At 41.8% G+C, this 17,678-nt stretch overlaps 2 protein-coding genes across 9 annotated transcripts in view; both read left to right on the top strand.

The window, feature by feature from the left end:
- The first annotated feature begins 2,215 nt into the window (after window positions 1-2,215).
- ube4a (ubiquitination factor E4A (UFD2 homolog, yeast)) lies at window positions 2,216-13,458 on the top strand. 3 transcript variants are annotated; one of them, XM_034548368.1, is made up of 20 exons: window positions 2,216-2,334; window positions 3,516-3,682; window positions 3,919-4,095; window positions 5,021-5,133; window positions 5,411-5,587; window positions 5,717-5,876; window positions 5,981-6,183; window positions 6,383-6,574; window positions 6,695-7,028; window positions 7,186-7,312; window positions 7,495-7,802; window positions 8,297-8,429; window positions 8,570-8,760; window positions 9,023-9,123; window positions 9,411-9,524; window positions 9,840-10,014; window positions 10,103-10,283; window positions 10,426-10,573; window positions 10,685-10,842; window positions 11,041-13,458. In XM_034548368.1, the coding sequence occupies exons 2-20, from the start codon at window positions 3,556-3,558 to the stop codon at window positions 11,174-11,176; spliced, it is 3,255 nt and encodes a 1,084-aa protein (XP_034404259.1). In that variant the 5' UTR covers window positions 2,216-2,334; window positions 3,516-3,555; the 3' UTR covers window positions 11,177-13,458. The 3 variants fall into 3 exon arrangements, with proteins under 3 accessions (XP_034404259.1, XP_034404260.1, XP_034404261.1); XM_034548369.1 differs by having other exon boundaries at window positions 2,224-2,334; window positions 3,490-3,682; XM_034548370.1 differs by having other exon boundaries at window positions 2,224-2,334; window positions 5,411-5,563.
- Window positions 13,459-15,114: 1,656 nt separating this feature from the next.
- The window catches only part of kmt2a (lysine (K)-specific methyltransferase 2A), a 38,984-nt gene continuing 36,420 nt past the window's right edge, over window positions 15,115-17,678 (top strand). For all 6 annotated transcript variants that reach the window (XM_034548115.1, XM_034548121.1, XM_034548119.1 and 3 more), the window contains exon 1: window positions 15,115-15,414. In XM_034548115.1, the coding sequence (XP_034404006.1) occupies window positions 15,169-15,414 (246 nt within the window). In that variant the 5' untranslated portion in view covers window positions 15,115-15,168. The remainder of the gene's footprint in view (window positions 15,415-17,678) is intronic.

Genomic DNA, 17,678 nt, shown 5'->3' on the forward strand with positions numbered 1-17,678 from the left:
CCCATGCGACACTGAAAAGGCGTGTCAACCAAGACAGGCCAACAATGTCCAGCGCTTTCAGCATCTCAGGGCGGATCTCATCCACCCCTGGCGCCTTGCCACCAAGGAGCTTTTTGACTACCTTAGCGACCTCTGCCAGGGATATGGGTGAATCCACCCCAAAGTCTTCCGGCGCTGCCCCCTCTCCGGGGACATGTTGGCCGGGTTTAGGAGTTCCTCAAAGTGCTCTTTCCACCGCCCGACGATGTCCCCAGTCCGGGTCAGCAGTTCCCCCCCCTGCTGAGAACAGCCTGGGGTAGACCCTGCTTTCCCTTCCTGAGCCGTCGGATGGTTTGCCAGAACTTCCTTGAGGCCAACCGAAAGTCCTTCTCCATGGCCTCCCCGAACTCCTCCCATGCCCGAGTTTTAGCCTCCGCGACCATCGTCGCTGCAGCCCTTTTGGCCCGCCGGTACCCGTCAGCTGCTTCAGGAGACCCCTGGGCCAGCCAGGCCCGAAAGGCCTCCTTCTTCAGTTTGACGGCTACCCTCACCCCCGGTGTCCACCACCGGGTTCTAGGGTTGCCGCCACAACAGGCACCGATGACCTTCCGGCCACAGCCCCGAGCAGCCGCGTCCACAATAGAGGCTTTGAACAAGGTCCACTCGGATTCCATGTCCCCAGCCTCCCTCGGGATTTGTGAGAAGTTCTTCCGGAGGTGGGAGTTGAAGACCTCCCGGACAGGATCCTCTGCCAGACGTTCCCAGTTCACCCTCACTACACGTTTGGGCTTGCCAGGTCTCTCTAGCCGAGTCCCCCGCCATCTGATCCAACTCACCACCAGGTGGTGATCAGTTGACAGCTCTGCTCCTCTCTTCACCCGAGTGTCCAAGACATACGGCCGCAGATCAGATGATACGATTACAAAGTCGATCATTGATCTCCGGCCTAAGGTGTTCTGGTACCAGGTACACTTATGAGCCACCTTATGTTCGAACATGGTGTTCGTTATGGACAAACTGTGGCTAGCACAGAAGTCCAACAACAAAACACCATTCGGGTTCAGATCGGGCAAGCCGTTCCTCCCAATCACGCCCCGCCAGGTTTCTCTGTCATTGCCCACGTGAGCGTTGAAGTCTCCCAGGAGAACTATGGAGTCGGCAGGCGGCGCCCTTTCCAGGACCCCTCCCACCGACTCCAAGAAGGCCGGATACTCCGAAATGCTGTTCGGTGCATAAGCACAAACAACAGTCAGAGCCTTACTCCCCGCAACCCGTAGGCGCAGGTATGTTATTCATATTTTGTTCAAATCTTTTTCTCTAAATGTTGTTGATTTTCTAAAAAGGCCAAGAAATAAATCTCAGATATTTAGCAAATGACATAATAAGGTACGATTATTGATTTACGGTGGGGAATGTGTTCGTTGCAGCAACATAATTACAGCAGTAGTACAAATAAATAGAGAAAGTAAAATAATTAAATAATAAGAATTTAAAAAGCTAAAATAGCATTACGATACAAAATAGAAAGAGCATATGTAGACAGAAGTTGCAAGGTAGTGACAGGATATATTGTAATATCATAGCAGCAATATAACAGCAAATCTATGTTAACTGTGTACATCTACATTCACTCCTCATGTACATATTATTATGCAGTTGTATCAGACTTTAGTCCCCATGCATTTTTATTAAGTTTATTGTATTTCATATAAAACATTTAACATTATTATTTTATGTATATATTTGTATTAGTGTGTAATTATTTACTTTTACTTTTTAAAATGTTATGTTTACTTTTATCATTTATTAAAATGTCAATATCACTAATTTTAATAAATATATATTTGAGTTTATAAATCATTATTATGATAATGATCAATATAATTTTTTTGAAGCCCAAATGGAAATGTTTATGCACCTAAACAAAAAACTAATCTTTACAATAAACAGTGTACACCAGATTGATGATATGATTTAGTACTGGCAGACAACTTGGTATTAACATAAAGTGGAAGTAGTGTCTGGTCGAATAGCTTATATTTCTCTTACATAACTTTAAAAGGATTATATCCACCGATATTTAATGAGAATATAGTTAAAACGTGGGGAATATTATATTAATCTTTCTAACTATTATTTACAGCGTACATTCACTTTCTACAACACAGTCGCACAGAGAGCTTGGTTTATTAAACCGTTTTGAATAACGGTTTCATATTTTGTGAACTTACTCAGCAAAGACACCTCGTCTCCTTTTGATGACGTTTACGATTTCAATTTACAGAGGAACTGCCACTGGTTTCGTGGAAGCATTTAAAGAAAAATCAAAAACACACACTTCTTCCATTCAAGCAGGTAGGACAGCCCTCTTTATCGCTTGTATACATTATTTAGACTTGTTACTATCGACAATACGCGAAATGCAAACAACAGTTTATGACATCAACGCTGAAATAGAGTCGTGGTGACCCCATGACAGCTTAGCTTGCTAACTAGCTAACTAGCACTCATGCAGGACGGCCAATGCTGCTAGCTTACGTTAACCCGGCTGGCTAGTTAGCCAACCAGCTAAAGGGGCTTCTGCGTTGCTTCACGGGGGACATGACACGCTTCAAACACCGTAATAGTGGATAGCTGGAGAGCTAGCGCCACTAGTTAAGTAACACGACAACATAGCTGTTAGGCGATGAGTAACCGTGACAACACATCAAGACGTTCATTCTCTGTAATTAACTGATCAGTCCATTGATCGATACTGTCTTCACTGAGTAACTGTACGGAGTATTTGTGCTATTGGTCAATATATCTCTTATTGTGTCTGTCAGGTCAAAAAGTGTTCTCATGTAGTCACAGGGAGGAAACATCGTCACGCGCTATTGTGGAAGAATATCATATAATTAAATCCAATGTAGAGTGGGTGGGATGGAGAGGACGACATTGTAATGAGTATATTCAGAATATGGAAACTTGAACAGGGATATGAACAGCTCACTTTACATCACTGGAACATACCGAGCAGTTTATTATGATCAGTATAAAGAGATAAAAGCAGTAGAGCGTTATGTTTTAACACACACCAACACTAATATAGAGAGATGGGGACTGTTTGCAGAATTGCAAATATGAGACTACTGTAGGTAGTAGATTAGAGTTTTGGAGGCAGTAATGCTACATTAAGGATGCAGAATACCTTACATCCTGAAAGAAGTCAGTGGCTCTGAGACATAACGTCCTGGACTAACTTGGAGATGTTATGGGGACCCTTTTTGACCCTTTTAAAACACACAAACTGCGTACTATGACATGCATCTAACTCTACCCGTGACATGAAACAAGTTGATGGGGTGATTGGGGGGGCTAACGTACTGAATAATTGTTAATAGTGTCATTGTTGTTATTTTTTTTGATATGATACCACATTGGTGTATATTTAATAGCAATGTTGAATAGATTTACCGAGCCCTGAGATTTTCAGTAAAAAGATTTTGAAAAGAAAGCATTGCCACTTAGTTGTCGTGTCCGAATGGCACTTTAAGGCTGGGATCTTGGATGGAGTGAGTGTTGAGCCCCAATGAGATGACTGACCAGGGCAACAACAACCAGAACATCTCCTGCAACCCCTTTGCTGCCCTCTTCAGCTCACTTGCTGATGCCAAGCAGTTTGCGTCAGGCCAGAAACCAGAACAATCTGCTGAACCATCATGTGAGTAGAGTTACCAGAGCTACTGCAATCCTCTAATAAGTATTGTCAATACCTATTAGGGATCTCGGACTCAAAATGTTATCCTTAACAAAATGCAATAAAATGAATACATATATAATTTGTTGTGTAAGAGAAGCATCAGCATTGTTTTGTTCTTGTAAGTTTAGGTCCTAATGACATCTTCTTTAAATGAATCCACATGGTTTCATATTTACCATCTGTTTTTTGTGTCACAGTGGAGGACTCAGAAGATAGCCGGTCAGAGTCAGAAAACTCTGTGTCAGACAGCGTTGATGACAATGACGACTCTGTGGCAGAGATCAGCCGCTCCTTCCGGTCCAGGCAGGAGCTCTGTGAACAGCTCAATGTCAATCACATGATCCAGCGAGTATTTCTCATCACCCTGGACAACAGTAAGTGAAAGGACGAAAAAACAAAACACCTTTTATTGCCTGGTTCATACTGCCACCGGCCCTCATCACAGCTGCTTGCTATCTTCAGCTGCAACACAGTTGTTGGCATTTGTGTGGTCTATTTTGTATCGCCAGCCTAGAATCACTGCTGTTTTTGATTGTGTTATTTAAGTTACGTACTTGTAGCACATATTTGTCAGTTGTGTCCAATCGGAGAGCAAGAGATGAGCTGACATCCACACATGAAAAGAGCAGAATCGCTTGTTGACTGGCATGGAGAAATGGATAATAAAAAAAGACCCCAGATCGGTGATCATGACAGGACCAGCCGATACTGCTCAGTGATCGGCCTCAAAAATCCTGATTTGATTACACTTAGTCGTAAAGCTATAATACCAAAGCTGAGCAGTGTGAGGCAAATGTAAATCCCTGGGTGTGGTATTGTTTTCACCTTGTGAGTCTGTATGCGTGTCATCAGGGCAAAATGTGGTCCTGGGGACCCCAACTATCAAAGAAGTGGTTTTGAATACTTAGCAAGGTGTTTCAATTTCTAAATTGTCTGTGGACAGATTTAGTCAAGATGCAGTCAAGAAACATTACAATTGTGTAGTTGAGATCAAAAGGAAGGGTGAAAGTGGGTGCAGTTGGAGCAAAGGCAGCTAAAGTAGGGGGTAAGTAGGGAAGGGGCCATTGGCCCCAATACTTTACGCTCTTGGCCCGATTTTGCAGCGGCTGGTGGGATTCCAACGCTACTTGGTTGGTAGTTTATTTTGATGTTGACGTTAATGCTGTTGATTTGTTGTTCAACGACAATTAATCAAGTATTTCTACTTGGTCTGGTTTGTGTGACTGTTGAGGAGGGTTGTTATGTGTAATATGATTTGAGCTGACTGTATTTTAGGGACCATGGTTTTATTCACCCTAGGTGACCCCAGTCTGAGAGGAGGTAATGGGATCCCCCTTCGCTGTGTTTACCTGGAGGAGATGGCTGCAGATCTGGATGGACAGGACTGGCTCGACATGGACAACATCGGACAGGTCAGATGTCAATGTGTTTTTATGTCATCACTGAATTATTTCCATGTATTCCTTATCTACTCTCAATATATCACTACATATTTGGTATGATTGGTGAAGAAATGGCAACCTCAAAGCAACACCAACATCTTTATTTATTATGTAAGAAATAGGGACAGGAATTTAAGGAACCACGTGACATATAAAGATTTTTATTATTTTCGGTGCTTAAAGAATATATATGGGTGAGTAAGCAGATGTTCCAAAGGTTTTACACGGTCTAATTTGTGTCTTCCAGGCTCTGTTTAACCGTCTGCTCGTACTAGAGCCAGGAAACCACCTCATCTACATGACGTCATGCAGCGCTGTTAACCTGTCTGCTGATCGTGATTCTGGAGAGAAATGTGTCATCCCTTACCTTTTCGCTTGTTACCAGAGGGCCAAAGAAGAGGTGTTTGGCTTTTCCTCCAAGACTGTAATTGTAGCACTCAAATGCAATCATTTTCAGAGAATACCGTCTGTTAATAGACTAATCATGTTAATTAAAGCATAAAAATAACCCATGCCCTTCCATAATTCAGTGACTTTATTATCTGTGCATTAGGTGACAAAGGTACCAGAGAAGTTACTGTCGTTTGCTGTTTGCTGTAAGAAGCTGACAGTTTCCAACACACGGACGGTTCTGCTAACCCCAGAGATCTACATCAGCCAGAATATCTACGAACAGCTTCTGGACTTGTTGCTGCAAAGTTTCAATGGAGCACGTAAGTTCAGGATTCATGTATTCATCTCATTTCTTTTGTTGTCTTTGCTAAATCGTTCCTCGAGTTCCCTCTCCTCAGTTTCTTACAAAGTTGCTGTGTTTCAGAGCCAGAGGAGGTGGTTGAGTTTGTGGAGGAGGTCATTGCTGGCCTGCTTTCTGACCAGGAGGTGCGTACCTTCGAGGAGGTGATAGCACCAGTGTTGGATATCTTCCAGGGACGCATCAAAGACATGGACCTGTGCCAGCCTCTCCTCTACTCTTACCTAGATGTCCTGCTCTATTTCAGCCACCATAAAGATATTGCCAAGGTCAGGAGACACAGGGATGTTTGCAAAAGTGATTGTATATTTGCCAACTCACAACAACTTCTTCAGTGCCCAGTACTATTCAACTAATATACAGTAATAACCAGTAATCACATAATCGTAATCGGATATACCGTAATGGCATAATATTTTACAGGGCTCCTCCAGCAACTTTTCAAACAGTTTTTCTTTTTTTTCCTAGGTATTGGTGGAACACATTCAACCCAAAGACCCATCTAATGGTTTGCAGTACCAGAAAACCCTACTGGGAGCAGTGTTGAGTATATCCTGCTTGTTGAAAACCCCAGGTGTAGTGGAGGGACATGGCTACTTCCTGAACCCCTCCCGCTCCAGCGCCCAGGAGACAAAGGTTCAGGAGGCCAACATCCACCAGGTAAATAGATTATCTTTAGTTTGATGTGGCTGTTTTGTTGTTATAGAAATTAAATCATTAATGGATTGTCAAACTACAAATGTCTCGGGGCTTATGATGTTTACTCCCCTTGCGTTGCAGTTTATGGGTCAGTTTCATGACAAGCTGCACCAGATCTTGAAAAATTTGCTCCAGGGATCTGGTGAGACACGCCATTTGCTGCTCCTATGGCTGGGCAGCTGTCTGCAGGCAAATGCTGGCCGGGTCAAGATATGGGCCAATCAGATGCCGGAAATCTTCTTCCAGATGTACGCTTCAGATGCATTCTTCTTAAACTTGGGTGCAGCACTGCTGAAGCTGTGCCAGCCCTTCTGCAAGCCACGGTCACACAAACTGCTCACCTTCAACCCTTCCTACTGCGCCCTCAAAGAGCTGAGCGAAGAAGAGAGGCGCCATCGCAATGTGCACGTAACAGGTTAATATGTGTGAAAATGAGCATAATGTTACCATTTTAAATAATGTTTTATGGAGCAGTGTTACTACAGCTGGTGTTTGTTTGCTTTTATAAGTGTTTTTTTCTGTTTTATAGCATTAACGTTCATGACTAAATGATTCCCAATGTCTTATACCAGGTCTCGACAAGGAAACCTGTCTGATCCCTGTGCCCCCTCAGCAGCCAGTGGAGTCAGCGCAGTCCTACAGCCTGCTGACTGAAAACCTCATCCTCACACAACTCACCCTGCACCTTGGCTTCCACAGGTATCTTCGAACAAGCGGCAGCACAACTTCCATAAAGATGTTCAAGAGTTTCTGTCTCGCATATCCCTAAGAAAAGTAGTGTACAGTATCTTCCTGATTGTCGCATTTGTCAACAATAACCTGCATTGTCTTGTTCTGTTTGTGTCTGTGCACCTGTCCACATGCTTAATGTGCATGTGCAGACTCCATGAGCAGATGGTGAAGATGAACCAGTCTCTCCACCGGCTCCAGGTGACATGGCAGGAGTCCCAGCGAACAGGCAACCCAATGTCAGAGCAGCTCCTAGAGCAGTTTGAGCGTCTGATGATTGTTTACCTGTCAACCAAAGCTGCCACCACGCAGCCTGCGATGCTGCAATGCTGCCTTAACCTCCAAGCTTCCACGGCTGCTCTGCTGGTTCAGCTTGGTATGGGGAACCAGGGGCCTGAACATGTAGCACTCAGTTTCCCCCTGTCCTCCCTACAGAAGACTATGCTCTGCTATGTACCGGGTAGGTCAGATCTAAAAGCCCAACTTCTGAATTGTAATTTCTCCTAATTTTCTCAGGCTTTATTAGGGTTAGGTTTATTGTTTGTCTTTTTTACCTTTTAAATTAAAGCATGTGAAACAGTCTGTTGTTAACAAAAGCTGACATTGTGCATGCGGCTCTTTGCTGCCCGTCGGGGCCCCTCTCTGCCCCTTTTCTTACTATCACTATCCAAAATACAACACAAATGTTATCCGCATTTATACACTGGTGTTATGACATCTTGCAAGCATGTCATTTATTCATACGTTACACACCATTTTATTGTCAAAATATGTTTTTAATAATGATTTCAGTTCTTTGAAACATTTTAATTGAAATACCTTTTGACCTGAAGGCTTATAAACTGGCGATACTTCAAAATGTTTTGAAATGACTGCACTCGTCGTACAATTATTGATCATGCTGAATATTCCCTCATTTGATAGTCATCACTTAAGTGTGCCTTGTTTTGTCAGAGTTTTTTGCAGAGAATTTGGGAGATTTTTTCGTTTTCCTGCGTCGATTTGCAGACGATGTTTTGGAGAGTTCTGCAGAAAGTCTGGAGCAGATTCTTAACTTCATTACTGTCTTCATGGGTAACATAGAGAGGTACATGTCTTAATCTATCTCTATCATGTCAGTAATTGTGGTCGGTAGAAAGGAAGATTAGAGATTCCTAATGGGGCTTGAATGGTGCAAACCATCTTGGACTTTTTACTTTAATCTCTTTTGCCCTTTATGCACAACAGGATGAAGAACCCTCATTTAAGAGCAAAACTTGCAGAGGTCTTAGAGGCGGTGATGCCCCACATGGAGCCGGTGGCCGCTGGTGCTGCTCAGCCAATCATGTTTCAGCGAGAGAGAGTCTTCTGCTCCTATAGACATGCACCTCAGCTGGCTGAGTCCCTCATCGCTGTGTTTGTAGACATTGAATTCACAGGTATTGGATTCCTCAATAGTTGTAGATGGAAGCAGCATTGAACTGTTTGGATAACGCCACATTCAGATTGCTTCACAGGTGCTGTTGCAAGTATGCACTATTGGAGAGTTTAGAAAGAACCTGATGAAAGGCTGCATTTGATCACAACGTGACACAACATTCACAATTAGAAATAAAAGAAAACTGTCTCTTGGGATCATTTGGGGTCTTTTTCAAGTCAGGTATTTAACTAGTTTATTTAGTTTGACTCTCTGTTTTTCAGGTGATCCTCATCAGTTTGAACAGAAATTCAACTACAGAAGACCCATGTATCCCATCCTCAAGTACATGTGGGACAAAGAAAACTACAGAGAGAGCATCAAGGTAATAAGAAACTGGTGTATTTGAGACTTTTCCTCCAAGTAAACTCTTTTCCAAATTTAAGATAGTGGTATGACCTTCCTGCTAAACTGTCTAGAATGTTTCATTATTTTTTATTCAATGCACTCAATGAGATTGGCTTTGGCCCCTTGTGACCCACAAAAGCCATGAATGTAAAAGCAACATAATGAAGAGGGTAATAACAGGCATGCGTGGTTTTATTACCAGGGGAATATATACCTGATTGATCCCAATGTTCTCCTCATTTAGTTTGACATCTCTTGTTTCAGCATTTGGCGCAATATGCATCTGAGAACCTGGAGGCCATGAACCCCCCTCTGTTCCTCAGGTTCCTCAACTTACTGATGAATGATGCCATCTTTCTACTGGATGAGGCTATTCAGGTAAGATCATGAAAACATACAAAACGTTACACCAATTTTGTCAAATAAGCTTTTCCATCACATTACTGTTATGTAGTATATAGTACCATAATGTTTACACTTCTGTTTCTCTAGTGTTTATTCTATTGATTACTTTGCATTTAATTAGTGTTAAATGTTAGCACAAAATACTGTTTACAATGACAGCATTTTGTTGATGATTGTGATATATCAATTTGCCTTCCAAAAATGATAATTGATTTAAATTGTCATGACTAATAAGTGTTTATTAATTTTGTAGTAGTCCGTTTTTAAGTCAATTTTCTTATCTTGTAGTACCTGAGTAAAATCAAGGTTCTGCAGTTGGAACGGGATCGAGGAGAGTGGGAAGGACTGGTCCCCGATGCCCAAAAAGAGAAGGAGTCAAGCCTGCAGATGTTGGCACAGTTAGGACGCTTTCACAATATCATGTCTAATGAGACCATCGGCACACTGGCCTTCCTCACCTCAGGTCAGGCAGAAAGTATTTAAGTATTCATATGGATTCACTCATTTAAAGTCTGTCTTCATCCGTTAAATGTGTTTTTCATTTCCCTCAGAGATCAAGGGGATCTTTGTGCACCCCTTCCTGGCTGAAAGGATCATCTCCATGCTGAATTACTTCCTTCAGCACTTGGTAGGTCCGAAGATGGGTGCTCTTAAAGTCAAGGACTTCAGTGAGTTTGACTTCAAGCCCCAGCAGCTTGTTTCTGACATCTGCACCATCTACCTGAATCTGGGGTATGTTGTGAACACTCCTCCTTGTGGAAATACCAGTCTCTTGTTTATATTATCTTCTTTAAACTCATCATTGTATTGGTGCCATATTCTCTGGAGCAGAAATACTCACATTACTGAGAGAAGTTTGTTCTGTCTTTGGCAGTGATGAGGAGAATTTCTGTGCTACAGTTCCAAAGGATGGACGCTCGTACTCTCCTATCCTCTTCTCTCAAACAGTTAGGGTACTGAAGAAGATAAACAAGCCTGGAGACATGATTGTTGCTTTTGCACTCATTGCTGATAAAATAAAGGTATCATTTGACTTGGTAACTGTTTTCCAGAAAATCTTAGTTTTATGTATCTGTGCTAAGTGTTACAGGTGGAAACACTCAATGTTTGTTGTCATTGTGCATCTGTTTTAGTCCCATGCAGATAGACAGCAGCAGGAAGAGGAGACATATGCAGATGCCCCAGATGAGTTCTTGGACCCCATCATGTCCACTCTGATGCTCGATCCTGTTCTACTCCCTTCCTCCAATGTCACAGTTGATCGCTCAACTATAGCAAGGCATCTCCTCAGGTTAGTTACTTCCTTTTCTACAGGCACTGAAATTCTTCCGAGATCATTGTCATTATTTCTCTTTTCTGTAAGCAGAGAAATTGGGATATCTGTATCTTTATTGGGATATTTTGTAATCTGATTAATCAGTATTACTGAATAGTCAACTTGGTGTGCTGGAGTCAAATAAGCAACTATTGATTAATTATTTCCTTGCAGTGACCAGACAGACCCTTTCAACCGCAGTCCTCTAACCATGGACCAGATCAGGCCAAACCAGGAACTCAAACAGCAGATCTTACAGTGGCTGGATAAACATAAGCAGGAGAGTCTGCAGCTGGGACCCAGTGGCTAGCCAGCCCGTGATCCTTCGCTGTGATAAACAATGACTGCATCCCTGTTTTCTTTACCAGCTCACATCTTGAGTGCTCCTCTGCTTCTTGGCTAATCCATGGTGTGCTTGCCTCTGGACTTCTTCTGATTTCTCCGGTCAGACTAACATCGCATTAGCCTTTTCATGCAGCCTTCACGCTCAGTGGATTCTATCCGCGAAAACAGTCCAGCAAACTGCAGCCCACCAGCTGATGACAACTTCCTCACCATACCAATCCACACAGTAGCTGTTCGAGTCCCATGATCCCCTATGGTAACATAAGTAGGGTGATACAACCGTTGGTTCTTTTTCTCCCTGAATACTGTGTATTAATTAGTTATTATTACAATCAGAACTGTGGCCAGAAGTATCATTTTCAACAGGACTTGTTGAATGTACTGTATGAATTGCTGATTGACCAGCTGGCTCTAACCACATTTTATACTGTACGGTAAGTATTTTTGGGAACTCTTAAGGGATAACATTGATTGAACTGTTTATAATTTGACCTTGATTTCACCTTGATGAAGAATACATTATGCACTGCTTTTTAAAGTTCTTGAACATCCTACATTTCAGCTCTTGTGGTTAAATCTCAAGCAGCATTGTAAATAATATTTGCAATTAAAGGCAAGGCACAGGTAAAACTGAATTTAATTGTGTGGGACTTTTATTTTAGTGGAATCAATTTAAATTTACTTGGTGATCTTCAAAATCTTGTAATAAGACACCTGAAGCACAAAACCACACTATTTCTCTGAACACAAACATCTTCAAGTGCACCTGCTTTAATCAAGCACTAGTTAAAGTCATTAATGGGATCTCAGATCAGCTAATCGGTTGTTGGAAATAAGGATTTAAACTGTTTTAGTTACTACACATTTTAACCACAGTTTAGGATGAAGTACATGCAAAATATTAAACTAAAGTCCACTATCAAATTGCTTGATAGTTAAGTGGGGCCTTGATTGACACTTATTTGCTATGCTTACACTACAAATTAAGACTAATTGACAGTGGTGTGATGGGCATCTCGAGGGAAAAAAAACTAAATGGTATAGTAAAGTGTTTTGTCCTTGGAAAAAATGTTGCTCACAATTTGGCTAATTTGGCCATTAAATAGGTCACCAATTTTAGAAAGAAGACATAAACCATTTGTATTACGGGCTGAGTAGATAAGTAAACTGATCCTCATGTTTAATATCTGTTCACAGACCCACTGAACATACGCACAAAATGACTGCTCCTAATACACAAAGGCAAGAAAACACTATCAACTTTGTTCAACCTGCAAAAACATGGTGGCTGTTCCTGAAATGTCTCCAAACTGTCCTCCAAAGTCAAACTAACTAGATCTGAGGTGAAAAATAAGCAGTGCAGTCACAGACCCATGCGTCATAATATATCTACAATGCCTAGTTTTAATACATATTTAGAGACGGCAAGTCTAAATATACAGCAAGTCTAAACATTTGATGATTTGTTGGCGCATCTTTGATTAAGCTTAATTGTTCGATGTTTCCAAACTCAAGTCTTGGGCCGAAAAAGGAGCTTGCAAATATATTCTGGCTAGTTTTTTTGCAATATGTTAAAAGCTCATAATATTTTCTCAATGTACTCATATCAACCTCTATTTTCTTTTTTCTTTGAAGATCTTTGCAATGACCACATTTGTTGTGTTTGAACAAAAAAAATAAGGCAGAATGTATGGTGTTCAATAACTTGCAGTGTATACTGTGTAATAATCATTGACATCTTTTAAATTAACATTCACCCGATTAACTGATGTATCCTGATCTAGCATTTTGAACAGATCGTTGTTGTTGTGTGCAAGCATAATATATTAATATGTAGGCAAACAAATGATCAATAGAATCGATGACTAAAACCAAGAGCCTTGTTGTAAATATCAACGAATGAGGATCTGACTTGTTTCATACTCTTATGAGACATTATTATGAGTTTGTTTCTTTCGGGCATACATGGAGCTGTGGGTAGAATATTAAAGACCGAAAAAAGATAACCTGTTTTTGAGTAGCTTTTGAATTAAATGTTTTTAATTCAAAATCAATTGTGGTTGTATAAAAGGGCAAAATGTGAGAGAAAAATTCTGTATTTGTTGGCATGCTCTCATACTGTATGTTGAATATCTACCACCTGAATGATTTCATGGGTTAAATTATAATTCAATATTTTTATTGTGATTATAAAATGTTTATTTTGGATGTACAGTATCATTAAAAAATAAAAAATAATGTGCGTTATATAAGACATTGATATTTTTGCTCTCTTTTCACTCCATTGCAACATACTTGTAACGTTTGTGTTTCTGTTATCAGCGCAGTACATATATCAGTCAAAGCACCCATCTCCTGGTTATAACTTGCACATCTAGTTAACATCTTAAACTTAAACGTTAAGCTATTTCTATTAATGAGTATCGAGAAACACTCTCCGATTACATTATTGGACTGTGCTCTTTGTCTTTACTAAAAGTAGCAAGTCTCACTTTTTCAGTGTACTACGTATACCTTATACAAACACTATGGCTTTCATAGCACTAATCAATTCAGTTATCCTGAATATGATCATGACTCAGTATTGTACATTGCATTACATTTTAGTTTAAATGTACCCTTTGCATGCACTTGGTAGTAGTCAACCAACATGTTCTTTATAGTCAATTGTCAACTACTGTTAATTACCTAATTACTAACTCCAAATCACTTTTTTTCAAGAGGGGGAGAAAGACAAAGAGATGGACAGCAACAACAATAGTAGCACAACAGCTATAATGAAATAATAGCAGCAGTGAATAGAATATAATGATAGTGTCAGTAATATTAGCAATAGTCATAAAACAAATATGACATAATAATAATGCACAAGAGAAAGCACAAAGACTCCGTACCATGAATTCATTGAACATGGGACATGAATGCATGTCGATGGAGGGAGAGGAGAGAGGACCTTTCTCTCTAGAGTGCTGGCAGGAAGGAGTCCTACGGAAATAAGCTTTGCACTTCCATGTTCCCTTGACTCAAAGCCAATATTGTGTTAATGTATTTTGGGTTAGATGCCTAAAATAAGGTATGTGGTAAACACCAGCTTAAAAGATTTTAACATTTTGTTCTAAATTTCAAATACGTCAGAAGATACCCCGAACGGAACATGCAAGTATAGCAATAATAAATATGAAATGCACAATATATACAACAAATAGAATATAATGATATTAAATTAACTAACAAAACAATATTGCAAAGATGTAAACAAAAAAACAGTGTGACGGTGTTATAGTTGAGTGATTGATTTGGACAGAGGGGATTTATTATAAAGTCGTATTGCACTGGGCAGGAATGATCTCCTTGTTGTGTATACTGTGTGGTTTGTTTATAGCCGAATGTAAGGTTTTTACTTTGTTAAGATATATTCATGTAGTTCCATGTAGTTTCATGCATTAAACAATAATGTATCTTGTAAAATATTTTAATAAGGGTGGTGTTGGGAGTGGGGCAGCAGAGCAAAACGAGCTCCCTGGGGTGCAGAATTAATTGCAACGCCCCTACCTCAATACATACATACAATTTATATTACAATATTGCTTTTTTATGTCATAGTTTGTCTTCATCTTAGAGTTCGGCTGAAGCTAATAAAAAGCGTCTCACTCTCATTGTTTGGGAAACCACACTACAAGGTAACGGTCTTGTCCTTTCCTCGTGATTCAAGTGCGAGGCACCTTTCCCGGGCAAAGCCCCTGAACGTGAATTGGATTCGGCCATGCAGACTCTGAATAGGGCCGCTGACTAAATGCATTGTCGGGTTTCTTCAATTCCGCCCCGCAACCTGCATAATGATGTGTCGGCCAGTGAGAGCAGAGCGCTGTGGTAGAGGTTGTTTATGTGGAGTGCTGGGTTAGGGTTCCGCCCACCGAGGTATCTCTGATCGCAGGGCAGACAGGCAGAGAGTGTAAAATGGCGCACAGCTGTCGGTGGCGGTTCCCCGCTCGGCCCGGAGGGAGCTGCAACTCCGGTACCGGGAGGAGAGCGGGCCGAATTAGGGTTACTGCCTCTCTGCGGAGTGTCTCGGGAGCCCACCCTAACGCAGCTGGGCTCGGACCCGGTTTTGATGCTGCACTACAGGTCTCGTCGGTTATCGGGAGCAACCTGCAGAAATTTCGGGATGTTTTGGGGGAATCGAGTGACTCGAGCAGCGAGGAGGTAAGCACAGGACAAGACGGGGGAAGCCCGATGGTAACCCCGGGAGCTTTGGTTAGTCAACCGCAGAGCGCGCTTTCCTTGGAGATATTTGAGATGGAACGCTAACGGTTGCTCTCTCTGCCCAAACGCTGCCCATCTTTCCTCCCAACGTTAAGTGTGGCTATGAGCAAACTTGTCATTTCCGAGGATGCTCTGTGAACTTTGTGTTGGTTGTGTGGCCTTAAACTCTACACTAACATGCTATAAGGTCAACTTTGGTTACAAAAAACACAAACACCAAATGGTTATCAGATTTATGGTCTCAAAGGTCCAACTGAAAAGAAAGTTTTGTTCATCTCAGTGGAATAAGAGGACAGGCTACATCCACACAGTTTGGATGAATTGGTGCTAACGTAACTCTGCTAGCCCGACCAAAACACCGGAGAAACCCCCGTGTTATCTGGTGAATTACGACATAAAGTGCAGTTAACACATTACAAGTTCCTCGTGTAACTTCGCCGTTACAACCGGTTTACGAGTTAACTGTTAGCTTACTTGACATTAGCTTTAACATGAAGCCTTCTCACCCATGTAACGTTACATCAACACAGGAAAAGTTATCGTCCCGTATTGGCTTCAATCTTTACTTCTAACAGTGACATATGATGTCAGCACCTTGTTCTGCCGCCGTGGTGTAATAGCACGAGACCTTCAAGATAGCGTGGAGTATGTTTGAAAAGAAGACATGTCATTTTGAAGGAGGCGAGAGTACACAGTTGTGGTTTGTGAAAAGCTAACGTTAATTTAGCGTCTGTCTATAACGTATGAGAGAAAGGGCTCTTCCTTATCTCCTCGCTCACTCGTTCAGATATATATGAGCCACATATCAGCTTAACAACTCAGTAATTACAACATAAGCTCGAGGGCTGTTTGTTTGCAGTGAGGTATGAGCGAGGCTCGGCTAACATAGCTGATTGGTTAGCTCGCAGGCTAGCTGTCCATATCTCACAGCTAAAACTATAACATCATCCTGTCGGAAGCGCTGTTAAAGGTGCACGTTTTGCTCCAGAAGGCGCTGCGCTTCACGTTATCGCCGCTCAGCACATTACCACGTAGCGGGTTAAAGCATTGGAGCTGAAGTTGGCGGAGCTCAAACATAAACTAAATCATCACCAGGGCTGTTTAGTGATAAGCTAGGAGTCAGCTACCATGCTACGCACTACGCCACGCTAGCCACTGAGGCTATTGCTGATGCATAGGAAAATGGGAGGTGGACATGTTTTCCCCTTCTCCACACAGTCAGTACGAAGCTATTACCAAGATAATATCGGTTTTATAATGCTCGGATAAACCGCCTGGTACGCAGCCAGACACTCGGAATCACTTTCATCAGCGCTGAAGTGCGATTAAGAGCAGGACTGAGTGTGTGATTTCGCTTTGTTTTTTTTATCAGAAAATGAGACTTGCTAGTGACAGTGCGCATGCAGGGCTGGCTACAATAACAACGAGCCTCTTCTTGACGGACCGTGTGATGTGGGGGTGTGTTCGCCTTAGCGAACTACCATCTTCCTTCTTCATGATGAGCAGCATGCGTTCATTGCAGTGGGAGTAACGTTACACTGTGTGGGGATGTTTACCACCAACTCTAGTGCTCCACAGACTGCTTATTTGGTTGAAGCACAGCTCTATTTGCATGCATCCTAGTTAGCCATTTAGCTATGTTTATTTTATTCAGAACTTGTAAACATTTGACATACATTGGAATCATGTTTTGGTGATTATAAAAGCTGCTGCTATACTATTGAAGTTGGACTTTGTAGAATACTGTGAAATATTTTCTACTGTACTTTTAACATTCAAGTTTCATAATATACAGTATTTGGGATGTGGGGAGACAGACTGGACCATTAAATCCCCATGGAACCTGAAGCCTATGGAAGTTGCGGACACAGCATGGTGATTTCATTGAGAGTCTGTGTAGTGCCTGTCTGGCCAGACCAGGGCACGATTGTTCAGGCTCACTGCAGCCTGCTGAGCTCTCAGGGCGACCCTGAACAGAGCGCCAGCCGGACACTTGGCTACCCCTCCTTCCTCCATCCAGACAGAAAGGCCCAAATCCACTTCAGACAAACACAACCCCGTCTGAGAGGCAGAACAACTTTTCTTCTGACAGCTGCCACTTTGGAATGGATTACAAAGCCTATTGGGTGACTCAAAAGGGCGCTTGTCGGTTGTTGCTTTCCAAATGAAGGCATTTGTTAGCTTTTGTATGTGTGTTGGGAATT

The sequence above is a fragment of the Cyclopterus lumpus genome, chromosome 13, assembly GCF_009769545.1.
Source record: "Cyclopterus lumpus isolate fCycLum1 chromosome 13, fCycLum1.pri, whole genome shotgun sequence".
Lineage (NCBI taxonomy): Eukaryota > Metazoa > Chordata > Actinopteri > Perciformes > Cyclopteridae > Cyclopterus > Cyclopterus lumpus.

What these genes read in the sequence shown, in the direction of transcription:
- ube4a (XM_034548368.1), top strand. Translation starts at nt 3,556, where the DNA reads ATGACTGACCAGGGCAACAACAACCAGAACATCTCCTGCAACCCCTTT. An exon ending in ACTACAGAGAGAGCATCAAG is followed by an intron (nt 9,124 to 9,410) that starts GTAATAAGAAAC and finishes CTCTTGTTTCAG; the next exon opens with CATTTGGCGCAATATGCATC. An exon ending in ACCATCTACCTGAATCTGGG is followed by an intron (nt 10,284 to 10,425) that starts GTATGTTGTGAA and finishes TGTCTTTGGCAG; the next exon opens with TGATGAGGAGAATTTCTGTG.